Source organism: Pavona decussata, unplaced genomic scaffold (genome assembly GCF_977016875.1).
Source record: "Pavona decussata unplaced genomic scaffold, jaPavDecu1.1 SCAFFOLD_122, whole genome shotgun sequence".
NCBI lineage: Eukaryota > Metazoa > Cnidaria > Anthozoa > Scleractinia > Agariciidae > Pavona > Pavona decussata.
The window spans coordinates 1277242-1299418 of record NW_028145536.1 but is presented as its reverse complement, the minus strand read 5'-3'; the positions used below and the strand labels follow the sequence as shown (position 1 = coordinate 1299418).

Sequence of the window (22177 nt, the reverse complement as noted above, 5' to 3'; positions counted from 1 at the left end):
TGTCATAATTTTTCTCTTTATATATCATATTTTAATACACTACAAAACAAACTCCCAAAAAATTCCAGAGAGAGCGAGGACATGAAAATATTGAGACTGGAGAGAGATGTGTTAATTATTATGTGAGGCTTGTGTGCAAGAATCCATTCTTTTGCTAGTTCATGATGTTCAAACATTTGTTCTTTAATACTAAAAAAATTCCTTTGCTTCTCTCTTCTGGTTTTGTGGATGCAGAGAAATTAATGTTTGTTAATTTCTTTTTTGTGCCTGGAGACAGAAATTCCTAACTTGACTCATGGGCAAGACTCTTCTGACTCTTTCCACTAACTGAGGGTAGAGGGGGGCTTAAAATAGAGCAGAGGGGGTACTTCAAGGTAGAGGGAGGGGGGTTATTATAAGAGAGCGAGCAGTCTTGAGACGGAGGGGCTTAATAATCATACCATATGTGGATGGACAGTGGTGGACTGGCGTGACTTGATAAGAATCTATCAAATGTCTGACAAATATACACTTTTGGTGAAAAAAAAAAGAAACAAACCGACAAAAACAAGGACAGATTTATAAGAGAAAGTTCAAACAATCTAAGGATTTTCTTCCAATCACCTTAACAAAAATGATTAATAAATATTGCAATGCTCTGATTGACTTAATATCTAATTTTGTTTTTCAGTTGGGTCAGTTAATGTTACCTGGCAGTTGTCAGTGACAGTTTTCATAGATGCAGCTGATGAAGGAGTTTCTGGTACCCTACATCTCAGCCTTCCCCAGTTGGCACGCTCTGAGAAAGTTGTCTTAAAACTGTCACAGGGCTTACAAAGAGTTAATTTACCAGTTATGACTTTCTCGGAGAAAGATGATGTGAAACCCTGGTGGCCCCAGGGCTATGGAGAACAGAATCTTTATGCAATCAAGGTGAATCACTATTATATTGCTATCGTTATTGTTTATGCGAAATATATCGGCACTTGTTTGGGGCTGAGGGTGTTTATGAGAGCGTGGGTGCTTATTCAAGGAAATATGGTGGGTGCTTACAATTTGTAGGAAAAATCCGGTTGGTGTAACCGTTACATAATGTTAAGGGATTTCCCGAATTCAACTAACCAACCGGATGAGATTGCGCATACCATTTATCTATCAGGCATTCCGTCCTGCTTTAGATTAGCCGGAAAAGGCTGAGGATTCATTCGGCGGAGGAATTTTCCGCCGTTCCGTTCCAAAATTAATGGAAAAAGAGTCTGAGTACCTCTGAAGGTACTCCACAATTTCCGAATGGAATTTCCAGGAAATTACCTTACCATTTGACTTTGATTTTGTGGCCAAATGATAAGCACCCGGTATCTCTAAGAGAAAAATAACTTACAGAATATCACCAGCCCCTCCCCCCCAAAAAGGGCAAACTTTTGCCCACCCAAAAATTATGAAAAAAAATATGAATCTACCTTCCCTCCCCCCCCCCTCAAAAAAAATCCTAATTTGCACCCTCCTGTCAGTTAAATCCTTCTGCTACTTGTCACTGGTGACATCCGACATTTAGCTGGCTTGCTGAGAACTATCCTACAAAGGAAGAGGGAGAGGAGGAAGATGGGAGAAAATGATGGGAAGAGTGGAATTGCCTGTTCACATTCATATAACAGATTATTACAGTGATCCTATGCGAAAATATGGCTCATTCCTACAAATATTCCTTGCTGGTTTTTTTTCATACTAGTCACATATGTTGGTTTGATAGAAAGTCATGGATGGCATGTGCCCAAAGGAAACTTGATTGTTGGGGAATTCACACTGATGTATTCATTTAATCATTGCAGGTAGTGTTTTTGAGCAGCTCTGGTGAGGAGCAGTCAAGCATAACTCGTAACATTGGTTTCAGAAAAGTTAAACTTGTACAGGAGCCAATAGAGGGAGACCCAGGCTAGTCCAATGTTTTCAGATCTAACAGGGATTAAGAGGATTTGATAGAAATACCCTTTTTTCATAAGAACATCTAATGAGGCTGAGCATTCTTATATTTTTGGCAATTTGAAAAGTTCTTATTAATAAGATGTTCTTAAGCTACCTGTTATATTACAATAAATCTATGCGGAGGTGACCAGGACACCTATCAAAGAATAATGTGGTGTCAAGTTGCTTGTGACATGCTCTGTTGTGTGGCTTATATGCACTCTAGTGTTGAAGTTTTGCATGTGTTATTTTATCTGTATAGTATTTATACTGTTAATTTAAAAAAAAAAAAACATTTAATTGGTCAAAACGAAAATATTCTTCCTATCACGAGGCAGTGCATCAGTGCATCACGTAATTTGAAGAGGCAGAAAAACTAGAATAATTCGCTTAAATGGATAAATTAGATTTCTTGGGGTTATGGGATAATGAGCTGTATACCCATGGGAGCAGGTAAAAATTCTACATTGGCCAGTTTCTTGGATACTTTAGTAGCGACAATTTAAGAAAGTGGATAATTGTTTACAACCATTAAGAGGTTGGCATTTTTTTTTTCAGGACTAGGATTTCACTTTGAAATCAATGATTTGCCAATATTTCTCAAAGGAGCCAATTGGATTCCAGCAGGTAATTACATCGTATATGATTAGCTGAAAATTATTTGCCACGTGATACATTTATCTGTTTTGATTCTCTAAGGTGATAATGTTAGTATTGGACCAATTTGAAATGCAAGGCTTGACAGAGTACCATGCAATCTGGAGCGTGAAATCCAATGAAAATACTAGGACTTGCCGGCAGTTAGCATTGAAATGTTTTTCTCTCCTTCCCAGATGCCTTTGAGGACCGTGTAACAAGCTCTGTTCTCAGGAACCTTCTCCAGTCCGCTGCTGACGTACACATGAATGTCGTGAGGAACTGGGGAGGAGGGATCTATCAACATGATGATTTCTACAAAATAGCAGATGAATTGGGGTAGAGCATTTGGCAATGCATAATTTAACTCGAAGACATGATACTTTTGAATTTCGTTATTCCGTAAAGAGTCAGAGAATCAAGGCTAGACAAACAGTATTTTGTTCTGACGTTGTTTTATTTGAGTAGTTCACGTTACTGTACATGTAGCTCGTTTTAGGCGAGCGCGAAAAAACGAGAAGAGACTATTCGTTCGCATCGCAATATTCTTCGTACCGCTCCTCACTTTCTTAACGCCTGAAACAGACTAGCGCTATTGGCGATTTGCATCTCCCTTCAAAACTTTCAAATTAATACTTTTTTGCAGTCTATTTTTACTTCTAATGCTGTTAAGGGAGGCAGGTGAGGCAGGCATAAAACTCTGGTAATAGCGACTGGGCATCTCTCTAGCAGCCTTGTAAATCCATCCTCAGGGATTTGCAATGTCAGCTGCGAGACGGCAGTTCGCTAAATTTTGTGTGTCTCTCTCAATTCCGCTCAGACAACTTATCTGTGAGCCGTGAATGTGGCTCAATTGCCCTCCTTGATATCATAAGTCTTTAAACGCTGTTCAAGTACCTTAACCTTGTCTTAAACGTTTAAGCGTTGTTTGCAGTAGTATTATTGAAATTTCTCGCTAAAAATAGTCGATTCTGACGAAAGTTTCCGTAGTGAAAGTGAATTTTATTAGCCAGATGAAGCAGACAAAGAATGCGTGAATGAAGAAATCTTGGCAAGCTTCACCATGACTGAAGTGGGCCAGCGACCAGCAAACACGGTTAAGAAAAAAAAAACCCAGGTTATTTACTGGCCTTCGGTCTGGAATAAGGCCCTCTGCTAGACCGCGGGCACAGTTTTTTCCTATGCGGACCTCCCGGCTGGCAAATCAGCGATGTATTTAACAATTATTCCACGAGCCGGCGTTGGAGATGAGATACGCACCGAGTTGGCTATAATCATCTCATATGCAACAAACGGGATTGGAATAATTGTTTTATTAAAAACGCTTAAGAAATTTCGCTAGATCTTGCTGATTCCGCTTTGTAAGAACTACCAGAGTATCGAGCATGGTGTAATGGCTCATATACCATGGTTGCTAAGCCAATCAAATCCCTGGAAATGCATTATACCAATGATCCAGTTTTTAATAAATGTAGAATATACTAATGTGGTGATACATTTCCGTATAATGTGCACCAGATTCAGAATTTGTAAGCGTGTACTGTGTGATGGAATAATCTGAAATTTATTATCAATGAGCAATTGTTTTTTCAGGTTACTTGTGTGGGAAGAATTCATGTTTGCCTGCGCCTTGTATCCAGCCGACACGGGATTCTTAGATTCAGTGAAGGAGGAAGTACGATATCAGGTAGGTTTTTGTACTCAACATTTGATGATCTTAACATCTTTCCAGAAAACTCCTCCGCCTAGGCACAGCTATCCTCCCCTTCTTCAAGAAAATGTGGGAGGGGCATCTGTGTAACGCAATTAAAAATCCCCGCTATTTTTCATAAAGGGAAGAGGGTGGGAAAGGTCAGAACTCACGTGCGCGAGGGACAGCTGGCATAGGCACGCAATGCGTGCAGAACAGATGACGTTTTCTGTCAATGGTCACGTAAATAAATAAATAAATAAATAAATAAATAAATAAATAAACAACTAAATAAATAAATAAATAAATAAATAAATAAATAATAGGAGTTCATAATTCCTTTCATCATTTCAAAGCATGCTTACAAGGAGCGATTCCCTTCACCAAGGCTTGAAAAGGACAGAGTACAGGAATTACGGGAAATTGCGGGTTTCTGGTTATAAAATGATGTACCACTGCTCCTCTTTCTGAGCTTTTCTGTTGATACTGTTACATTTGGTACGCTATCCATCTCCCATTAGGGCAAGCTGAATCATTCAATATTTACACCTCGATTCCAAAGGGGTGGTTTGTGTACATGTACATGGTAAGCCCCCCATATTTCCCGCTCAATCCATAATCCCCTTCCGGTCCCCTCTCTGTGCCTGCCACACAAGCTTTGGAAACTCTTTCTTTTCCTGTGTCTTCACCGCCATACATCTGCAGAATCAAACAAGAACGTGAAGAGATCATGAACCGGAATGCATTTGTCATTCGCAGGTGCGGCGTTTGCACCATCACCCATCCCTCATGGTGTGGAGTGGCAACAATGAAATTGAAGCAGCGCTGGCAGAAAACTGGTGAGTTTGAGTGAAGAGTGGTCCATTTCCTCGCATTATTAGATGACGAAAAGTCTTGATTATCTTTAATTGAAGATGGTAAAGTGAGCGCGATTCGAAGACTGCTTGGCCAACGCGCGGGAAGTGAGCAGCGAAGCCGCGAGGCGTGAAGAACGAGAGCGCAACCCCGATTATTTTATCTCATTGGATGTGCCAATGTTTATTGCAGCCCTCCCTTAGTTTTAGCTTTCCTCTTTTGTTTCTTGATGTAATATACGCCTTTGCTTAGTATTTTGTTTCGACATCTATCATTACAGGGAAATTATTAATGGCAGCTACTTGATTTTGAGCTCCAGCTAAGTAAGGAGTTTTGGCAAATGTTGAATATACCCTTTATACATTGGAGATATATTTTTTATTCCTGTGTGCACCTGTCAAATTCTTAACATTTTTCCAGGAATTATATTCGTTTAAGGGGCTATTAAGGCTTAACTGTCTGGTATTTTATTGTTGGCTGAAATTTTGCTTTTCAAAACTTTCATAGGTTTAAATATGCAAGCGTGGTCAACTTGCAGTCCATGAGGCTGGGTCCATTATCGGAATTGAAGGATTTTCGTGTTTAGATTTGAACGTCTTATAGTTGAGGGAGGCTTATATTTACGTTGAGAATAATTTTACGTTACCTTTGTCGCTGCGTCCGTGCCCGGCTGTTTCCTCAGGCGGTGTTTGATCCCCTTCGCCAATATAGCGACCCTTGCATAAGGCAAGACGCTTCTTGGTTATGATTACTCGGCTGAGAGGTTGGCGGGAAAATGAAATGCGGACCAGACCAACAGTTAGTTCTGGTTGGAACAACCAAAGAAGATTGTGTTATCTTTCCTGTTCTAACCACAGCACTCACCATTTTTGCAATTTACCAGTTATCTTGTTATTTTAATACCCGCAGGTACAACACGACTTCCATGTATTCGAGATACACCAGTGATTATGTCAAGGTAAGTTCTGTTGAATGTTCCCATGGAGTCTTTATTGGGGTTCCATTTTTAAGGTAATCCACACAATTTTTGGAGAATGCAAAATAGACAGAGCGCGAACAAAGCCCTGGGGCAAGACCACATCACAAAAGTTTTTCCCCCAACTTCTTCCCCACCCTCCAGTTCGATATACCTTTGCACCATTTCTTAAAGGAATGGGGGTCGTTTTGCTATTGCTGACACGCTTTGTGCATCTTGGGAGTGTCCGGAGAAACCTGAGTTTCTTAAGGACGGTGAGTAGTAATGCATATGCGTTATTGACCAAGTGTGAGGTCAAGATGGCTGGATAATTGCGTTTTTGCGTTTTTATGACCGAGACGAAAAACGCAAGAAAACTTGGCCAATATCCAGCCATCTTGACCTCACGCTTGGTCAATAACGCAAACAAGGTATTTTTGTATTGTATTGTTATGTAGAGATTTTAGACCTTTTGTTGCCAGTTATCTCTGAAATACGCGTGGTTACCCCCAATTTTCTTTTGGATTCATATAGCCCCTGCTAAGGTCTGCTTTTCCCGCATATAGTTATAAACCGGGCAAGTATCTTTGTATTAAGATGTACCGGTCAGTCAGAGGTTGATCAGTTGCTGGGCGCTCCAACACTCTTCTCTTTCCTAAACGATCAATTCCTTCATCATTTTCACTGACGAGTTGCAGCTTAGCTTTCGCGTGCTATTTTATTTTTCAGCTGTTTATAGATACGATACGAGAGACGTTGGAGGAAGAGGATGAAAGTCGGCCTTTCCTCTCCTCGTCTCCTTCAAATGGAGTGGATACAGAGAAAGAAGGGTGGGTGGCGAAAAACCCAGGCAGTCCCTACTGGGGAGATGGTAAGCCATATAATACACAAGCAGGAGCCCGTTACCCATTACCCATTACCCATTACATTAGTAATGGGCTCCTGACACAAGGGAGGGGTGGGTCAAAGAGTACCGGGCGGGATGGTAAAGAAGTAGGAGTGGGTGTGATAAAAAGTGGTGGACCCTATTGGGGAGTTGGCTGGTAAACCGATGTGGCGAGGGCGGTCGTCGGGTGAATCTTGTGGGAGGTGGCCAAACAACCAGCAGCCTCTTTGGAGAGTTGCTAAGTGATGGAATAAAAAGGGGACGATGGATGGCTCAGCAATATTTCGTATTCTCGTGGATGTCTTGCACGTTTTTAAAATGAAGGTAAAATATTGGTAAATGGGGTTGATCAACCAATAAAATCTTTTTCCCGAACACCATAAGATTCTGAATATAAGCCCTCCTCGTAAAAATAGTGCGCGTTGAACAGCATCAGTGAAATGGGCTGAATGAAGTCCTGACCTTCTTTCACAAATGATACAATGCTAACGATGACAACTGAAGATCCAAATTGTGCGGATGTAGCAAGATTTCACTTTTCTGTGGAAAAAAAAAATAGAATTTCGATGGTATAGAAGTGAAGTAGCAAATGTCGCACTCAATGCCCTTTAAAGTTTACGTTTGTTGTTCAAAGAGGACCTACCTTGTCTGGATTAGGGGGCTATCGAAGACACCACCTATCTCGCGAACATTACCGACAAAATTTTATGGGCTTTAAAACTACGTTGACACAGAAATGTTCAGCTAGCAAGAGTCAGAATTGCTGGCTAAATAAGAAAAGTGAGATTTGAATCTCACTGTCATTTTTACTGCTGGATAGAGTGGTGGCTATGCAAGAAAGACACCATCTTTTGAGGTTGAGGAAGGGGGGTGCAGGCAGAGACCACCATCTATTTTGTGGTTTGGTGGATCCTGTTCGAGTATAGTAGTTTTGAGCACTTCCCTAAAACCTTTCGTGATCCCACAAAAGTAGTAAAGTTTCTCTGTTCCTTTACAATGCACGTCTCATAGAATTGCCATTGATGAGAAATTCTATTCCATCTCTTCTCAGTGCACTTTTACGACTACAAAATGGATTGCTGGAATGTGAGTGGCTACCCTAAGCCGCGCTTTGCATCTGAGTATGGTTTCCAGTCCTACCCGTCTTTTGAAACGATAGCTGAGGTGTCTGTACCGGAGGACTGGACATATAACAGTGAATTTATGGATCATCGGCAGCACCACGGAAATGGTTAGTGTAATGACGACGATACACTCAATCACAGAATAAAATTGTGTGTGACTGGTCCCGCGCTCTTGGTTGAAGAAATGTGACCGCGGTTGTTCAAAAAGATCAAAGAGACCAAGAGACCCATGATAGTTACTGGGCTGTCTACCTTGGAATTTGAAATGTAAACCGCGTATGGGTCATGTAAAGGACGTGGTACGATTTCACAACTAGTGAGGATTAAGAATTAAATGAACGAAAAACAAAAATAAATTAAAAAAAAAATGATATTATTACGAATTGGCTGAGTTGTTGTTGAGGTTACGGTTTGAGCTATCATCAAGGCTTCCCTCTTTTGTACCGCAGGTAATGAACAGATGTTGGATCAAGCGAGTAAGCACTTTAAATTGCCCAATTCGTTAGATTCCCTGAAGAAATACAAGGATACTCTATTTCTTACTCAGGTATGAACACAGTGGACCATTCAATCTCTTCACCGCGTTTCTTTTTTTAGAAGTTCTTCGAGATCGCGAACGAAGAATTTCGACCAAGCCGACGTGATGGATGCGGAGGGAGATTGTATCGAACAAACGTAAAACACAAACTTGAACCTCTCGTTGGTGATTACTAGTTAACCCTTTAATCCCTAATATCAAAGAACAAATTCTCCTATCTTGTTTCCATACTTCTCTTATAAAAGTACTGGGGAGAAGTTATTAAAAGGGATACTTTGTCAAAGGAAACCTCCACTCTTGAAATAAATTAACGTAAAATTGTTGAAGATACAATCTAATTTCAAATTTCGATGGAAAACATGGAAATAATATTTCTGTGTCGAACATAAACAGAAATTGATTATCGCCTATTTTTCATATCAAATTTCTTGGGCGCCGCCATCTGGGATTTCATGACGTAATACGGTTGTTCTTTTGAAGTTCTGCTTGCTGACAATGGCGGCAACCGTATGACGTCATGAAATCCAAAATGGCGGCGCCGGGGAAATTTAAAATCGAAAATAGGCGATAATCATATCTAATTTTTTGCGCACTTGAATGTTATTTCTACTTTGAAACTAAAATTTAGAATTTAGATACTCTTTCTTTCTCTTACCGTCAATTTGTTGTCGGAGTGGAGGTTTCCTTTAAACACCATGAGGTACAAAATGTACGTCATACTCAGCACTATAAGACTCATAATAAAATATAACTGACTTCAGATCATGGTGACATTAAACGTATTAAAGTATTAGTGTAGTAAGGTATTAAACACTTTTGTTGATAGGTGACACAAGCTCAGTGCATGAAGATGGAGACTGAACACTACAGACGTTTTCAGAATGAATCAGTGCAGGTAAAAGCTCGCTTATTCCTTCTAACGGCTGATATGGGCAGTCGACACATGATTTCTGCTGTAATGTTTGGGCGCTTTCTTGCGCTGCTTTTAAGTGCAATTTCGGATCGCTTGATCGCGTAAACTACCGGTGATTTTCGGTAATTTTCATGGCGGTTTGATTGCTGGGTTTGAATTGTTGTACGGCGGTGGGTGCAGAGCGCATGCGATGCCAGCATTCATGAAAGTTACCTTGGGGATCACCCAAGGGATATTTGAAATTTGATGTGTTTTGTGGTGATGTTGCGTGCGAGTTTCTCTCACCGCTGTACAGCATCTGAAACTCACAATCAAAACGAATTGAGGAAAAAAACGAAATCAACGAAAATCGTTGGTAGTTAGCCTGTGAACAGGCTACGGTAGGGGATAGGACGAAAGAAAACACCGCGAGCGAAGCGAGCCGGGGGAAAACTGTGCCGAGAGGGGAGCTGGCCGAGGGAGGACTAGGGGGGAGGAGGGACCCCCTCGGCCAGCTTCACTCGGCTCGCTTCGCTCGCGGCCTTTTCCTTCGCCATTTCCTTCGCCCTATCCGGCTACGGGAGCCTGTTCACAGGCTAGTTGGTAGTTTATATTGTGAGCAAATCGCACTTAAAATTTCCATTATTTTCTTGGAACCTCAATTTCCGCGACTTTACTTAAGTGGAACAATCAGTAAACTGCTGTCTGGTTAATTTGTACGGTTTTTAGCCCAAATTCTGTTTCCTATTCTTAGGCCGACCTGATATCTTTGTTTAGCCTCCCAACCGTTGATTGCAATGTTGGGACGGGTTCTTCAAGTTACGGGTTGGGGAGTCTTAAAAACGTTGAGCTTAAACGAGACTCGAACTTTTGCCACGGCGATTAAGGAAGGTTCTGCTTGGTAGCTCATAGATTACAGTTTATACCAAAGACTCTAAAGTTTTAACACCCTGAAAACACAGTGAACAGCATTACAGGAAAGGACTGCTCAATAACATTCATTTGAACAGCTACGCTAAAAGATTTTGATCATAGACTCAATAGTGAGAGCCGCATTATATACAGCCTATGTGCAACGTATGGCGCCGCAGAAAACTTAATAGCTTTCACTTCCTAGCTTTCACTTGAAAGGTCACACTTTCAGAATTTCACGATACACAGAAGAACAGGCTAAAGCCGCCGTTTCACGTTGAAACTTTTAGCTGAAAAGTTTCAGCAGGCGTTGCACCGTGTAACATGATCGGTTTCGTGAAACTTTTTCGAACTTCCGTTGCGAGACAAGTTTCTCGAAAAGTAGAACCGCTTTCTACTTCTGCAACGGCTCGCAACGGTCGCAGTGGTGAAAAAACAAGAGTTTCACCGTGTAACACCACTTCGTGAAACTGGTCTCGTTCGCCGTTGCACACAAGTTTCAGCTAAAAGTTTCAACGTGTAACGGCGGCTTAAAAATGTGCCACCACACATTGAGCGAGGTGTAATTGTGAAATCCGCAAGTTAAAGTATTAACATACACCTGCTGCTCTTGATAGGGCCAAGGAAGGACTATGGGGACAATCTACTGGCAGTAAGTCGTGCATTATAATGCAAATTTATAATTAGGTCCGTAAAACAGGAGCGCAATCACAAGTGTTACGAGAAAGTTGAAAAACGTGGAGCTTTATTATTTATCACTTAACTACATTCAAAACCCATGACCTTCTCCACACCGGTCGGAAACTCAGTCAAACTTGCTGAGCAACCTTTGAATTGAAAACGTGTTACAGAAATGATGCTTGGATAAAACAATGTCGCATTGTTAACCGCCAATGTCGCATCGTAAAACTCCAATGTCGCATTGTAAAGTCCAATGTCGAATTGTGAAACTCCGATATCGCATCGTAAAACTCCGATCACGCATCGGAGAAGTTTTTCTCCAATGTCGCTTCGTGAAGCTCCGATGTCGTATCGTGAAACTCCAATGTCGCATTGTGAAGTCCGATGTCGCATTGTGAAACTCCGATATCGCGTCCTAAAACTCCGATGACGCATCGTAAAACTTCATTATCGTGTCGCTTTGTGAAACTCTAATATTGCATTGCGAAACTCCAATGTCGTATCGAAGACGGATACAGGACCAGCCTCGTAGCGTCCAAGACTAGAGTCACGCCGTCATCGCTCATGACTTGAACTGCTTGCCGCCCTGATCCTGGCACGTTTGAACTCAGCCGTACGAGAAGCCTTTTCCCAGGTGATAACCATCGAAGAAGTTTTCTGTTGGACCGACAGCATCACAGTGTTTTACTGGATCCGGGCCAACAAAGAATACAAACAGTTCGTTCAGAACAGGATGGACGAGATTCACAAGTTGACCGATGGAATTGAGAATCCTGTTGAAGTTGGCTCGAGAGGGTGGCTAGCGTCAGAACTCGTGCATAGCAGCCTGTGGTGGGAAAGTTCTGTCAGGTTAAAAGGCCCGCCTAAGAACTACTCGAAACTTGAAACTTATTCTAATGAAGAGGATCAGACTGAAGAGTGTACAAGAGAATTCAAAGTAATGGAACGGAGTCCAGAGAATATCGCACATGAAACTACCACAGTGAACATGATTTAAGAGCCTACGCCTATCAAGCCTGTAAAGCTGGCTAAAGTCCTCTACTGTGAACGGTTCAGCAATGCCACGAAACTATTCAGAATAACGGCACTTATCCTAGAGTTCATTAGAAATCTGCAGTCGGCGAAGAATGAGAGAAAAGAACCACATAGTAAAGAGATGGCTGCGACAGCCGAAGAAATCAGTGAATCGAGTATCCTGAGGATCCTTGAAGACGAAAACCTTAAACAGCACCTCGACAAACTCCTCACACAATTCTGGAAACGTTGGTCCAAAGAGTACCTCGTAGGACTACTTGCGGTGGTAAAGGAGGTCAGAACAAGGTGGTAGAGACTGGAGACGTAGTTCTGATTCACGATGACAGCCTAGCGAGCAGCAGTCGGAGATTAGGGGAGATCACTGAGTTGATCGAGGGCAGAGATGGTTCAAACGAGGTGCTGTGCTGCGAGTGGCAAGCAAGAAAGGAAAGCTCCTAATCTTGCGGAGACCTAATGTATCTTAAAGCTGTTCCCACTAGAAGTAAGCGCAGGAAACCGAGACTCACCTGAGAAGGAAGTTGGAGTTGTCCAGCAGCCCGACCTTCCTCTGGAAAATTCAAGATCCCCGAGACGAGCAGCATCAGCCACTGATGACATGATTAGGAAACTGATTCACCAACAGTGAGTTGGTCAAGGGGGGAATGTCGAGAAACCGAAGTAGCCTTCACAAGAACAATCAGCCTGAACTTGATGAAAAAACAGAATTTTGTTTGTTATCGGACATGCTCTTTTAAGAGCATTTAAAAATGGAATAGCCTCGCTGACAGACGTGCAAAACAACTGAAATCTTTAATGTTCAAAACTGTAAATAACCTCGTACCCGAATACCTGTCTGATAAATTCGCTAGCGTTAATACCATCCATAGACATAATCTGCGAGGTGCACAACATAACTTGTTTATTCCGTGACCGAACACTGAGGCCCTCAAGAAAAGTTTTCGTTATAGGGGCGCAGTAACATGGAACAGTCTGTCAGCGGAGGCTAAGCAGGCCACTACTTTAAATAGTTTCTATTCCGCTATTGCATTTTAGAATTTCTCTAACTTAGTTTTAGCACCTATTATAGGATTTTTCAATTGTGTTCATTAATTTTAATGCCTTAGCTTTTTAGCACTAGGTTTAATGCGCACGGCTCTTCAGAAGACCACTTTTTAGTGATAAGGATTCCGTGGATAAATAAAGTTGTTATCATTATCATTATCATTATCATTATCATTATCATTATCATTATCATTATCATTATCATTATCATTATCATTATCATTATCATGATCATTATCATTATCATCATCATCATCATGATCGTTATCGTTATCGTTATCATTATCATTATCATTATCATTATCATTATCATTATCATCATCATCATCGTCATCGTCATCGTTATCGTTATCGTTATCATTATCATTATCATTATCATTATCATTATCATTATCATTATCATTATCATTATCATTATCATTATCATTATTATTATTATTATAATACGCCACAAGAGGCGTGGCGCCCTAACATTATGGAACTTAAAAGCAACGACAGCGACGGCAGCGAGAACGTCAGGAAACAACACTGTCCTTGCACGTGCGTTTTAAACTTTCTTTGTCGTCCTCTGCAAAACAACAACGTGGATTGACCACATTCAAGGTTTTATGAACAACGTGAACGCATGATGATTAATTCTTCTTTCTCGTTCTGAACTTGAAATTTGCGAAATTTAAGAATATTTTAAGAATAAGCCCGAGGCTGAGATTTTGAAAAGAATATAATTTTTTTGTGTTGAATAATTGTAAATACAATACAATTATATGTTTTTAACTAGAACGTATAAAATTCTTCCTTTCTCTTAACGGCAAAACTACTGAAACTAGCCAAGAAAAGGATAAAACAACCTGCACTAGCCAAATGTTCGATGCTACTGACAGTTCGATGAACGGTACATGTAATACATATGATGGTACACAGCACAAAGGACATGGATATAAATGTAATCTAAGAATATTCACAAGAATATTTTGCAGCCTAACATCGGCAGAAAAATAAGAAAATTCATCCTGGGCCGGAAAAACAATATTCTTATAAAAAGAAAAGAGTGTAACCAGTCCCCTCACGTGAACACTTCACTTGTCCCATTTTTGTCAAAACGTCTAATCCCTGGAACCAGTTCCCCCGTGTAAACACGCAAGGGATTTGTCTGAGGGAATAGTACTGGGGACATTTCCCCTCATGTGTGCCGACCATAAGGCTCCTAGGCATCACTGCAAAGGCAACGATAGACCCTTATCACTCAGCGGCCATGTTGAGTCTTGGGGGAATAAAGAGTTTGTTTTCGCACAGCAAGCCTCGGCCAGACGCGAATTCAGTGCGAGGATTGCCGTGCAGAACAAAGCTTTTTATTCTCCTGAGACTCAACATGGCCGCCGTGCGATAAAGGTTTTATTATAATTAAAATCCAAATATGTCTACTGAATACGTCTTTGCATGGACTTCTACGCATTGCTTGAGAAGTCCTGAACTGAAACTTTATTGGTGTTAAGAAGTCAAACAAACTACGATCTCTCTGTCGCCTTTATAGCTAATTCTCGCATGCTGAACAGCTAGCTTATCCAACACTAACAAATCGCCCTTCCTCCACTTGAACCCCACTGCGCATGACCACCCGCTGGTCAGTATGTGTTGGATTACCTCGGGCTCGATTACGCTGCCATCGCCGTAGCGAGTGTTACCGGCCAGTTTAGTTTCTGGAATCTCTGCTTTTCCTGGCAGTAACCGGTAATACGAGCCATGATGTGTTGCTATCTGGTTAAACCATGTCTTCTTTCCTGTTATCGGGTGATATATGCAGGGGTGCTTGTTTTGCCAGGTGTACAAATCTCCACTTGGGTCCCATGTGAGGTTAGTGCCTTGTTCCCTGGCTTGTTTTTCCACAACCTACAAAACAAAAATGTACATGTCAATCCGATAATAAAATAAACATACATTTAATTTACGATATGGTCGATCTCATTCAATCGAACACAATCTGGTTTTTTTCTCGAATGGATTCGCCTGATTATGGAATGCAATAAAACACTCACAAAAAGTTTCCAGTAACTTTGAGGTTATAGTTTTGATGATACTGCTTCATGCATGTTATCTCTCCAGACACAAGTAATAACGTATAGATTAAATTTTGGGGATGGGAGGGGAGGGGAGGGAGGCTGAAGGTAATTGGGTGACAACTTACATATGCGAAGTATTGGAATAATGCTCATTGCCCGGGGCACACTGGAGGTAGCTGATGACAACTGTAGCTCGTTGTAGCTCACTGTAACTCAATTGTAGGCCGGTGTAGGTAAATTTAAGCGCATTGTGACCTGTTATAGGTCATTGTAAGAACGCTCGCGTTTTCAATCTGAGTAGAAACCTTTGTGGGTAAGTCCTTTATGATGATATACTGATAGTGGAGGAAAAAAAAACTTAAAATTAAGGAAACCAGCATTTACGTAAGGCAAGAGCTTCAAGTGCCTACCTAGTTTATTTGTAGGTATAAGTAAGTGGGGTTAGCGTGTGAACGCGCGGTTTTAAAGCAAATGGTATGCAACCAGTACGAATGTTGAGAGTGTGCAAGGCTTGCGAGCGAGAGTCCACGCTTTTGGCACTTCTTGATTATTCACGTTATTGAGGGACTCAATGAGGTTAATCGTTAGTCGTAAAATGACCAAAAATTTTAGTCGTTGGGCGCAAAAAATGGACAATTTTAACTGTTGGTCGTGAAAAAAAATCCCTATCCACAATTTGCGTTTTAGAGATTGTCAAGATCGCTTGTTAGGACGTTTTGTGTCTTGTCTAGTGGCTGATGTACCATATTTCAACCATTTTTTTTTTCCATCCGGGAAAGGTCGTTAGAGACCTGTAGACTTTAAAAATGTGTTTTTCAACAATGGAAACTTATTTTGAACTTTCAATACAGCAATTGACTTTTTTTTTCAGATGTCTGTTAACCGTAGGGGAGAGATTAACCGTAAATGCCTCTACCTCATTGAGAGCGCCGTTGTTTGCTGATTAGTTCGTCCTTCCGCGAGTTTTAAGAACACAAAAAAGCGAGTGTCTTGCAGCTTGTACTCACCTCTCTGTCGTCCGTTTGATATACAAACTGCCAGTTCAGATACTCTCCATTGGACTTGTGAGGGTAGTATCTCACGTATCGCACTTGTTTTTCTTCAAATTTCTGGACAATGTCGGGATCCAGTGCGGAGAGAACGTCACTGTTTTTAACAATAGCTGTTTCACCGCCGCAGCCGTCAGCAGGCTCTTGGACGCAGAAAAAGAAAATCTGTGGGGTGGGGAGGGTGACGAGTACTAATTAGCACCTAGAAATGGATTCTGTTAGCGATGAGAGGGTTTGAATGTGAAATTTCAAAGGAGTGTGTCGGCTGTTTAAGTGACACTTTGAAAAGCTAAAAGTTCTAATTTGTTTTATAAAGTTGTAGTTTTTGTTTTCACTCCTTTATGATCTGCCATAGTCATTAAACCCTTCAACGTCTCCGACGGAATTTCTCCGCTAATTCACAAGGTACCACGCGGTTAATGATTACGTTACAACCAGGTATTCTACTGAGCATCGCTTTAATTGCATGGGCGTATTTGTTGTAAGTCATACCTTAATCTCTTTCACTATAAGGAGTTCCTCCTCCCTTCCGGAAAAAAATGTCTCTGATTGAAAATTGTTCCTTCTGGGGCCCAATAGTCCACGATTAAAGGTAAACCGAGGTTTTCAACTCGCTCATTAAAAATGTGTCGCAAGCTAAATGAAGCTAACAAAAGTGAAAAAGTGACAGCATAATAACAAAAGTGAGGGATAAAAAATCATTTGAAAAAATCGTTATTGAATAGTAATTAAACGAGAATCAAAGTTCACGTTAACCCAGGATTAGTCAAATTGGGGTTTGAACAACTGAGCCCTGATTTATGATTAATGTAAGACAGAAACAAACTTAGGGGAAACAGTTCGACATTGAAGCCAACATGTGGAACACTATAGACACGGAATACACTTCTTACCTTGGATGGGAAGACGTCATTGTAAGCGAATTCGTTATGTGGGTCTATAGTGATGTGAGGAGGTTCGTCACTCGCCGTGTATGTGCCTGCATTCTTGTCAACATTTGAGCGGTAGTTTATGGCGCCTTTAGAATCCATAGTTTTCCACGGCATTCCCTGAGCAATGATGGAAAAATCCTGCGCAGTTTGAGCTGGGAGATTGCGGAATAATATGGCAGGATTATCTGTAAGGTTTTCCTCCACATATTCCATACATTTTGCAGTCAGCTCAGCGAGAGAGGCCTGGTGAGGATTGTTAACAAACACCCCATGTGGGAATGACTCTGTGGGCTCTCCAAGGAACTCTGGGAAACCTTGGCCAGTTGAGCCTACCATATATGGTCTGTCTTTAAGTCTTGACTTGATTTTAGGCACTAGTTCCTCCTTGGGTATCCTCTGAAAGATGGCTGGTTTGGTGCTTGCTTGTGTTGAAAATAAGCAAATGTTTCCTGCCAAAGGCTGTTTTCGGCTCACATGGAAACACAATTTAGGAAGTCTGGAGATTGATGTGTGAAGCCTCAGAAGGTAAACTGCCATATTCAATCTGTTGAACCAAAAAAATTCTGTGTTTAACACATACAGAACTGATTATCGGAACACAGACGCAAGTATGTATTTCTCTTGTATACGCGCCACAGGCAAACCAAGCTCACAATACGAAAATACTCTTCTCTAGCTTGACTCTTGGCTGTCAGGACTAAGAGTGGTTGAATTTCTTGCTTAGCAAAAAAAAAAAAAAAAAAAAAAAAAAAGCAATATGTGGTACCAAAAGCTAAGGCGACAAACGCATCAAGCCAGCAGAGGTTCCTATAATCCTTGCTGTCCAAGGATTCTGTAATAAAAGCTGATTGCTGCACATTGTACTAATTTTTGCTGAAATTAAGCTTCGCAAATAATTAACAAATATTGGACGAGGTTGAGCAAAATATCGTGATTTGTCAGTGGCGAGCAGATCAATTATTTGCCGAAGCCGAAGGCTGAGGCAAATAATTGATCTGCGTGACACTGGCAAATCACTATGTTTGGCGATAACCGAGTTCAATAATTGTTTTATCATTCAATCACCGAGTTTGTCTTTCATAATTATTTTCTCTCTGATAGTTCAGGGAAGCGATCTGCCATTTTTACACAAGAGCGTGGTTGCAATTACGCATGAACAGAATATTATTCGCAGCAAAACACAGTTGGACAGTATTGCGCATAAGCAGATCATTATTGTAGGCAGTTATTTGCAGGTCACGTGGTTTGCTCTCGGCCAATGAAAAGGAAGAAAAACATGCATCGAATGATAACATTTATAATCTATCGTAACAACTAGACAGAAATGATTGAAACAAAAAAAATTAAATTAACGAACTGGAAATGACCTATGGTCTCTGTGGCTTGAAAGAACTAAAACGACGGAGTATATTGAAGATGAAGACAAAATTGAATGTTCGGGAGATCTGTGGTCATCACAACTGCAAAACGATACCTTAAATTTGTACTCTTAAACGGACAAAAGAGGAATATTATTTAGTTGGTCCGAATGTGATAGAATATCAAGTTAATCATATTTTTATGTTAAGGCGGCTGGCACTGGTTTCCATCACTTTGCAGCACATATACTTTGACAGATTAATAGAACCATTCTTTATCACTTGATACAACAATTAATGGTATCAAAAACAAGTATAAACATTTGTGAACAAGTTATGATCATCTTCTTGACATCATAGGTTACCATTGCAACAGTGTGACCTGTTAAAAAAAGCATTTAGTTTACCTTGAAGTGGTTATAACAAAAAAACGAGCTCGATGACCAACCATTTTCATTATGGAACTGCAGTCCGCATGTTTAGATACAATTTTTTGCAAAGTTCAAAAAAATTCTACCGGAGGGGTCCAGAGCCACCTTAAATTTTCGAAAGTTTTCTGGTGTTACATTTCGGAATGACTGGTTTCCGGTCACTGCAGATTCTCGCTGGGGTAGCGTGAGTATCACACCCCCCTCCCCTTAGGAAGGCCTGATACTCAGGTTACACTGGGGCGACAAATATATCAACGAAAACAGATAGACCAGTAACCCGCTTTTAAAGAATCACCATTTACAAGATTCCAGCTTTAAAAGATTCTCATTTTAGGATTCCCGCCTTTTCTGAACTCCTGAGATTCTCCGTTTAAGATTTCCTATTTTAAAGATTTCCTCTTTCAAAGATTTCCCGTGTTTAAGATTCCCTAGTTTAAAGATTTTAAACTGAGATTCCCGCTTTTAACGATTTTTCGTTTTAAAGATTCCCCATTCCCGTTCCCGTTCCCCATTCGACGTTTTCCAAAAACTAATTCTTCGCGCGTCAGATCGCAGGTGAGTGATTTATAACAGGCAGTAGTATAACATGACATTTGAAATGGTTAACTTGATATTCTGTCACCGTCATTATCGATTTTAAAACGCCTTCCATGTGAAAAAATTACTCAAATTTGAATATAGGTAATTGTCGAGAGTCGAGAGTAACATGTCGAGAGTCGAGACGTATATGTCGAGAGTCGAGAGTGATTTGTCGAGAGTCGAGAGTGATTTGTCGAGAGTCGAGAGTAATTTGTCGAGAGTAATAATTCATTAATTTTATGATTTTTTTTTGTGTTAGTCCAAGAAAAGAATTTGATGGATTTTTCAATAATCAGTCCTCAATCGCGTGATTGTATGTGTGCGGCTTCCTTTGTTTTTCGCTGAGAAACACGCAAACTCGTAAAATTTATGCAAATATGCTACAACATATCGTAGGCTCGCCGATTTTTCTTTTCGCATTAATATACCCCACTAGGGAGCCAGTTCACAGGCTAAACGTTATTTGGTTGCATTGCATTTAGTATTCGTCGGTTTCGAAGGGCAGTGATCTTTTTCAAGGAATCAGGTCAAAGAGTTCTTGAATTACCCACATAAATTAGCTTTTGTCAACATTCGTAATTATTTCGTCAGGATTAACTGCACCTTGAATAAACATCCTTCACAGCTTCGCATCTTGTTTACAGATTGTTTGTCACGGGTATGTGGTCGAACCTCTACCGAAGGACACCCTCTCTATACAGACAACTCGTTACTAGGTACAGGTTACTGGGTTGTGCCAGCGAGCAAGAAAAAATTAAAACTATTTAAGACCCAGGGTGCTATACAGAGTCTGGGGGTAAACGGGTCGAGGCTGGCGCCCCTTCCTGAGCTGTACTCTGCACTGACCCTAAACTCTACTCTGGGAGAGAGAAATCCTGAATATTTTGGATAACAACAGTTCATTTGAAAGGCATAAGTTTTCAAAAGCCAAGGTAATTTTTCTTCACGTCAGCGTCTACGCCAGACTACCTCTGGGATTACGCAACTAAAAACAAGCCGGGCGATTTGGAACCCACGCCGAAGATCTTCGGCGTAACCTGCAAGCACGTAATCATGCAAGCACGTAAGCACGCAATCTTCGGCGTAAAATGCAAGCACGGATACCTCTTCCATGTTTAATAAGACGAGTAAACATACCTTTGCCTCTCCTTGGCGATATTTGAAGAGCAGACGATTTGGAAATTGATTGAGCGAGCGATGTTAGATAGTGCAATTCACAGGTACCGGAGGGTAAATGCCCTAAATGCATAATTATGCGAAATATGATACACAGTAGCGTCCATTCAGAGGAGACCCTCGGGACCAGGGTAAGTGTCCCCTGAATAGAGGTCGGGTTGGGGTTTGTTGTAACAAAATAATTAACCAACAGAAAAAGGAACATTCTTAACACTTTTATTCGTTTTTAATTAAGTATTGTCTATTTTAGTATTTATACATTATAATCAGCGCTATTTGACTTGAAAATGACGTTAGTTCAACGTCGAAACGTCGTAGTTGTTTTTGTCTTGAAAATGTTTTTAACAAGGAACAAAAAATAACATTTTTTTTAATTCTGGCTTGGAATCCGTTGCTTACATTGCAGTCATTATTTCAAGCAGCTAGATAATGTATAAACAACCACGGGCTTGATTAACAGATCTTAACATAACTCTGCATGCGATATTGTCTGTTGAATCCGCCCACAAGTACAGTGCAGTCGATTTAAGTGCCACAGGCAGTAACAAAATAGAGTACGTTGGATACCTTTCGCAAACTGGAACAACTTGTTTAATATAACATACACAGTACTATTGCATTGGTAAGATTCTTTCTGACTCGGCTATTGTTTCTGGATTCTGGGAAGCGTTTTGGACTCCGGGAAGCGTTTGGGATTCTGGGAAGGACTCTGGGAAGCGTTTTGGACTCTTTGAAGCGTTTAGGGTTCTGGGAAGGACTCTGGGAAGCGTTTAGGATTCTGGGAAGTGTTTTGGACTCTGGGAAGCGTTCAGGACTCTGGGAAGGTCTCTGGGAAGCGTTTAGGATTCTGGGAAGTGTTTTGGCCTTTGGGAAGTGTTCAGGATTCTGGGAAGAACTCTTGGAAGCGTTTAGGATTCTGGGAAGTGTTTTGGACTCTGGGAAGCGTTTAGGACTCTGGGAAGCGTTTAGGATTCTGGGAAGTGTTTTGGAATCTGGGAAGCGTTTAGGATTCTGGGTAGGACTCTGGGAAGCGTTTAGGATTCTGGGAAGTGTTTTGGACTCTGGGAAGCGTTTAGGATTCTGGGAAGTGTTTTTGATTCTGGCAAGTGGTTTGGACTCTGGCAAGTGTTCTCTCCCTATGAGCCACCGAACGGTTTCATTGCGGCTTTAGGTCTGATTTTCGCGATAGGCGCAGGCACAGGAGTCCATACAATTCTTTGAAACGCCGGCGTTATTCCTCACCCCTTAAATTGCCAAAGCTGTTATCCCTTAAACTATAAAAGTCAGAGTTAGCCCTAAAACTAGTTACTGTATATCTATGAATTATCTCATCCCTACAATTACTCACTCTTCTGATCTTTACCAATAATTTTGTGATGTTTATCCTTCATCTGTGAGAGCTCTAACAG

General features: G+C 40.9%; 2 protein-coding genes across 2 annotated transcripts in view; one reads left to right on the top strand and one right to left on the bottom strand.

Annotated features, from left to right (window-relative positions):
- Positions 1-22177, top strand: part of LOC146469559 (beta-mannosidase-like) — a 31226-nt gene that overhangs the window by 4166 nt on the left and 4883 nt on the right. The window contains exons 5-16 of the mRNA XM_085123198.1: positions 671-912; positions 1809-1911; positions 2500-2568; positions 2775-2916; positions 4171-4264; positions 5027-5106; positions 6032-6080; positions 6807-6948; positions 8015-8194; positions 8537-8634; positions 9452-9520; positions 11047-11081. Coding sequence (XP_084979324.1) covers positions 671-912; positions 1809-1911; positions 2500-2568; positions 2775-2916; positions 4171-4264; positions 5027-5106; positions 6032-6080; positions 6807-6948; positions 8015-8194; positions 8537-8634; positions 9452-9520; positions 11047-11081 — 1303 coding nt within the window. The remainder of the gene's footprint in view (positions 1-670; positions 913-1808; positions 1912-2499; positions 2569-2774; positions 2917-4170; positions 4265-5026; positions 5107-6031; positions 6081-6806; positions 6949-8014; positions 8195-8536; positions 8635-9451; positions 9521-11046; positions 11082-22177) is intronic.
- LOC146469560 (uncharacterized) lies at positions 13670-21382 on the bottom strand. Its single transcript, XM_085123205.1, has 4 exons — positions 20730-21382; positions 17186-17768; positions 16251-16457; positions 13670-15073 (listed from the first exon to the last, which is right to left on the bottom strand). The coding sequence occupies exons 2-4, from the start codon at positions 17759-17761 to the stop codon at positions 14675-14677; spliced, it is 1182 nt and encodes a 393-aa protein (XP_084979331.1). The 5' UTR covers positions 17762-17768; positions 20730-21382; the 3' UTR covers positions 13670-14674.

Coding starts and splice junctions, on each gene's coding strand:
- LOC146469560 (XM_085123205.1), bottom strand. CDS start 17,761: ATGGCAGTTTACCTTCTGAGGCTTCACACATCAATCTCCAGACTTCCT. Junction 16,458..17,185: donor ATGACGTCTTCCCATCCAAG/GTAAGAAGTGTA, acceptor CCCACCCCACAG/ATTTTCTTTTTCTGCGTCCA. Junction 15,074..16,250: donor ATCAAACGGACGACAGAGAG/GTGAGTACAAGC, acceptor TTTGTTTTGTAG/GTTGTGGAAAAACAAGCCAG.